The following is a 5809-nucleotide window of genomic DNA, read 5'->3' as shown; positions in this document are numbered from 1 at the left end:
TCTCACCCTCACCTTCTCCCATAGAGTCCAAAAGTCTGTTCTATACATCTGTGTCTCTTTTTCTGTCTTGCATATAAGGGTATCGTTACCATCTTTCTAAATTCCATATATATGAGTTAGTATACTGTGTTAGTGTTTATCTTTCTGGCTTACTTCACTCTGTATAATGGGCTCCAGTTTTACCCATCTCATTAGAACTGATTCAGATGTATTCTTTTTAATGGCTGAGTAATATCTGTACCATAGCTTTCTTATCCATTCGTCTGCTGATGGGCATCTAGGTTGCTTCCATGTCCTGGCTATTATAAACAGTGCTGTGATGAACACTGGGCTACACGTGTCTCTTTCAGATCTGGTTTCCTCAGTGTGCATGCCCAGCATTGGGTTTGCTAGGTCATATGGAAGTTCTATTTCCAGTTTTTTAAGGAATCTCCATGTTGTTCTGCATAGTGGCTGTACTAGTTTGCATTCCCACCAACAGTGTAAGAGGGTTCCCTTTTCTCCACACCCTCTCCAGCATTTATTGCTTATAGACTTTTGGATAGCAGCCATCCTGACTGGCGTGTAATGGTACCTCATTGAGGTTTTGATTTGCATTTCTCTGATCCTATTTTTTTTAATTAATAACGTTTTAAACATTTGAGGGCTTCCCTGGTAGCTCAGATGGTAAAGAATCCACCTGCAATGAAGGAGACCTGGGTTTGATCCCTGGGTTAGGAAGATTCTCTCAAGAAGGGAAAGGCTACCCACTATAGCATTCTGGTCTGGAGAGTTCCATGGACTGTATAGTCCATGGGGTTGCAAAGAGTCAGACATGACTGAGCAACGTGGCTAAACATTTGAGCCTAATGTTAAAGGAAGCAGAAATTCCAACACACATAAAAATTGTTACATGAATAAAAAAGTAATTATCATGAAATATTCAAGTAAAAATATATGTGGGAAAATGGAGCAGAGTCAAGGAAACAAAGCAGTATGTTAAATTCCTGACACTTAAGAAAAGCTTCTTTATTTACTTTGAAATAAATCATGGTGAGTTAACAATTTCTAGGGCATAAATAGTTTGTGCTGCTGCTGCTGCTAAGCCGCTTCAGTCGTGTCTGACCCTGTGTGACCCCACAGACGGCAGCCCACCAGGCTCCCCCATCCCTGGGATTCTCAAGATGAGAACACTGGAGTGGGTTGCCACTTCCTTCTCCAAAGTATGAAAGTGAAAAGTGAAAGTGAAGTCGCTCAGTCGTGTCTGACTTTAAATGGTCATACGGGAGTCTTAAATGTCAGTATGCACAATATACTGAAAATTATGTCTATTTCTACCTTTTAAACTTTGAATGATAATTTTTAGTTGTCAAAGTTTTGAAGGAGGCATATAGCATTTTGAATATTCTTTTAGATACTCCAATGAAGACCACAGTTTGAAGTTATTTAAGAGAGGTCTATTAGAAGGAAAGTGAGTACAGTATTCTGAAGTTATGGAGGAGAGAATAATTAGTCTTGGAAGGGGTTGATGGAAGCGATGCTTGTGCAGGACATGATAGATGGTTGATGTCAAGGGATCTTAGGTGATCTACCCTCAGCACTGATGTCACTCCCTACCAGGACGGGCTTCATGGGCACATGACCTGGGTAATTACGTAGCATCCATGCTCAGAATGGCCTCTGGCTTTCCTTACCACTCTGTTCTCATCATCATGAAATTCATGATAATTTTACCTTTGAACTTGTGTTTGTAAGTGAAATGTGATGGCACAGTGATGTGTGCACAGGTCCACTACCATTACCTGCTGTCCTTTTCTCATGATTATCTCACCACGCCTCATAAGCACAGAATTCTGGTGTACCCACGAGAGAGGGAGTTCGAGGAGACACACAGAAATAAAGCAAAGAGAAGAGAATGAGAGGACGGGGTGGGGGGGGAGCAAGAAATTAGAAAGGAGGATAAAATATAATCCATCATACACTAGATGCTTAATTTCCACTTTCTTTGAAAAGTCATGAAGGAAAATTTCCCTTTCTTACCTCAGTTACTTTATCTACCTTTCTTTTCTTTCTGTCTCTCAAAAGGTGCATCAAATCCCTAGAGGAGTCCTCTTTGGTTTCACACCTGAGCATCATGAAGAGAATCAATAAATAACCTTACTTATAAATCCCTGGATCAGAGGAGGTGGGAACACAGAGATGAGCTGAAGACATATACTGAGCCCAGACACTTGGCGTCAGATAAAAGATCATACATCTCAGCCCAGATTGCACATTCAGAGCCCTTTGCTTCCTTACTGCTCCCACTTGTACCTGCACAGAAACAGCTTTTACACCCTTAAGTAACATTTTGTATTCACATACACACCTCCTCCACAACCTGGCATTCTATCCATACAGCCTCACACTCACATAGTACACACACTCATAGAATTCAAACTCAGTGTGGTCTACCTGCAAATGCACACCTACCACACAATTCTTGAAATCAGATTGCCCGATGTCTGTGTGTAGCAGAAAGACACAGAGTATAATTATTGAGGTCTTATCAGAGAAAGGAACCTCAAAGAACCAGATCCTGGGACAATCTGGGAAGGATGCTTCCAGCTGAATTTTTACCTCAATCTTTTTCATCCTCAGATCCACAGATGGACGCAGAGTAGTGGCTGTCTTACTGTAACCATTTGATATCTTCCTTAGGGGGCCATTAATAAGCTGAGAAGAAAGGAGGAAGGAAGACGGTAGTGATTCCAGTCCTCTGCCCTCCACCATCCAAGCTTCTCTCCCCTGGCATCTCAGTCCTGTGTACGGAGCCCAAGAGCAGCTGGTGTCTTCGGTGGAAGCCTCTACATAAATAGGGTGGGCTTCCTAATTCTCTTTATCACTTTGGAATTCAGATAAGTAATAAACTGATTGCAGGGTTTTGAATTATTGACATAGTGCCTTGATCAAAAAACATAGGAATTCAGATATTGTTCACATTAATGGACATTTGGGTGAAGTAAAAGCTTGCAACTCTGAATCAGAACACATAAAATCTAATTTTAGTTTTGCAATTAACATGCTTTGTAATCTGGACTACATATATTCACCTCTCTGGACTTGGTCTCCCCAGTGATAAGGGGTTCAAATGATTAGTATAGTCTATTATCTTTGTAGTATACTGAAAGTGTTTGTTAAAGAAACAAAGAAAGGAAGGAAGGAAGAGAAGATTATTTGGGATGTCCAAATTTTTAATCACATAAATACTATTTTAAGCTCTACCACAAAATCTTGTGAAGCTGGTAGATCAAGTGATGCCATTTCCAATTTAGAGACAAAAAAACTGAAGGCAAAAAGTGTGGCATTTTTTCCAATGCAGCAACATGAGCAGATAGAAAAGAGAGAATGACTGCAGAGCCATTGCTCTTTCCAAATGAAGACTGGCTGGGAGAGAGAGAGATTTGTTTCCACTCACATATCAACTTTGTTACAGAAGCAGGGTTAAAATTCAAGCTTCTCCAAATTCTACACAGATTTAAGGACAGAATACAGTCAACACTTAAATAACAGGGTTTGAACTGTGCAGATTCACTTATGAGTGGATTTTTCAATAGTAAATACTACAGTACTACTTACTGATCAGTGGTTGATTGAATCCATGAATGCCAAATAGTGGATATGATGAGCCACTTTACCAGAAACCTCTTATATGGAGGGCAGGTAATAAACTATATAAGAATCTTCAGCTGTCCAGATGATTGGCATCCATAACACCCTCATTGTTCAAGGGTCAACAGTATGCTGTCAAGGAACAGTGTCTGTAAATACTCGCTAGCCTTCAACAGCCAGAAACAGATCCTCTTTCCAGGATATCTTCACTGTTAGCAAACTTGGGACCACAGATTTTATCCCTTAGTCAGCCTCTGTGAGTACTTGGCATTCTGATCTAGCCAGAATATCCAGACGTTACACTGGTGGGCATGCTGGACTTTGCCTGGCTTTGCCATAGTAGGGAGTGCTGTCTCGCCAACTAGCGTGTTGATGTATATTTTGCTATCTTCTATTATGCTTCTTGAATATTCAAATTGCTGTACATATTCGACCATGAGATATATAAGCATATTCATAATTTCCTATATTTTTTCTAGGCATTTCAAGTGAGATATACAAAGAGATTCTTTGGGTATATATCTGGGAAGGTGCATTACAAGCACACACACAAAAAAACAACTGAACACATTATTATATCATTAAGTTAAAAAAGCAATGCAATGTTACTAAGTTGTCAAAATTGAGGCTTAATGAACAGTGACCAAAATGACTAGATACACTGTCACAGTCAGTGTGGAAGATACCATAGCAAAGACAGACTCTCACTCAATGGAATTTTGTTAGCAGAAGAATGGAAAAAAGAATGAGACAACTATGGACATAAAAAATAGAAGGGTGTCAGGAAGACAGGGAAACTTTCACTGAAATTTAAAAAACATAGAAAAAAGGAAAATAAATAAGTCTCTGTAGGCATGGGAAAAGGACATGGGTGAAAGAAAACAAGGGCTATCCCTACATGTGGGTTGACTAAATGTTCATAAATGATGTGTAGGAGACGACCCCTGAAGCATCAGGTTGAACAGATGCTTAAATACTTAGCTTGCTGCTTGGGATATAGAATTCAAAATATGACTGATGAGTATAGGAATCAGCAGAAGAAGGGGAAGCAGATACTATGTAGAGGAGTATTTTAAGATTCTTAAGCAAGTTAATAACAAATATTTTTCTCAGCCTAAGAAAGACGACTTCACAGAAAGGTCATCATTTTATGTGAATGAACCAAATCTCTCATGCTGCAGGATAATAGGTGTACCATCACCCCTTTTAATTGCCAAGCAGAATGCCAGCTTCCAACATCAGTGATAAAGATCTCCCAGACACTCTCTTCCTGACGGGCATCCCAGGGCTGGAGTGGGCTCATGTCTGGATTGCCATCCCCTTTTGTGCCATGTATCTGGTAGCACTGGCTGGGAATGCCACCCTCATCCTGGTCATAGTGACAGACAATGCCCTTCATGCGCCCATGTACCTCTTCCTTGGCCTCCTCTCACTCACTGACCTTGCTCTCAGCTCCACCACTGTGCCAAAAATGCTGGCCATTTTGTGGTTCCAAGCAGGTGAGATTTCCTTTGATGGGTGCCTGGCCCAGATGTTTTGTGTCCATTCTATTTATGCCCTAGAGTCCTCGGTTCTTCTTGCCATGGCCTTTGATCGATACGTGGCTATCTGCAACCCACTGAGATACACAACCATCCTCAACCACGCTGTCATTGGCAGAATCGGCCTTGTTGGGATACTTCGTAGTGTGGCCATTGTCTCCCCCTTCATCTTCCTGTTGAGGCGACTGCCCTACTGTCAGCACCATGTCATGGCACACACATACTGTGAGCACATGGGCATTGCTCGGCTGGCCTGTGCCAACATCACTGTCAATATAGTCTATGGGCTAACTGTGGCTCTTCTGGCCATGGGTCTGGATTCTATTCTCATTTCTATCTCCTATGGCTTCATCCTCCATGCTGTCTTTCACCTTCCATCCCGTGATGCTCAGTACAAGGCTCTGAGTACCTGTGGCTCCCACCTTGGGGTCATCCTGGTCTTCTACATCCCTGCCTTCTTCTCCTTCCTCACCCACCGTTTTGGCCAACACCGAGTCCCCAGGCACGTGCACATCTTTCTGGCTAATCTCTATGTGCTGGTGCCTCCCGTGCTCAACCCCATCATCTATGGGGCTCGGACCAAGGAGATTCGGAGTCGGCTTCCAAGACTGCTTCGCTTGGGGAAAATTTCAATATGA

At 41.8% G+C, this 5809-nt stretch overlaps 1 protein-coding gene across 1 annotated transcript; it reads left to right on the top strand.

The window, feature by feature from the left end:
* The first annotated feature begins 4852 nt into the window (after window positions 1-4852).
* On the top strand, window positions 4853-5809 carry LOC133054009 (olfactory receptor 52D1). Its single transcript, XM_061138578.1, has one exon. The coding sequence runs from the start codon at window positions 4853-4855 to the stop codon at window positions 5807-5809; it is 957 nt and encodes a 318-aa protein (XP_060994561.1).

Source organism: Dama dama, chromosome 1, assembly GCF_033118175.1.
Source record: "Dama dama isolate Ldn47 chromosome 1, ASM3311817v1, whole genome shotgun sequence".
NCBI classification, from domain to species: domain Eukaryota; kingdom Metazoa; phylum Chordata; class Mammalia; order Artiodactyla; family Cervidae; genus Dama; species Dama dama.
Note: the sequence above shows the minus strand (reverse complement) of the source record. Positions and strands in the feature narration are given on the sequence as shown.

Coding starts and splice junctions, on each gene's coding strand:
- LOC133054009 (XM_061138578.1), top strand. CDS start 4,853: ATGCCAGCTTCCAACATCAGTGATAAAGATCTCCCAGACACTCTCTTC.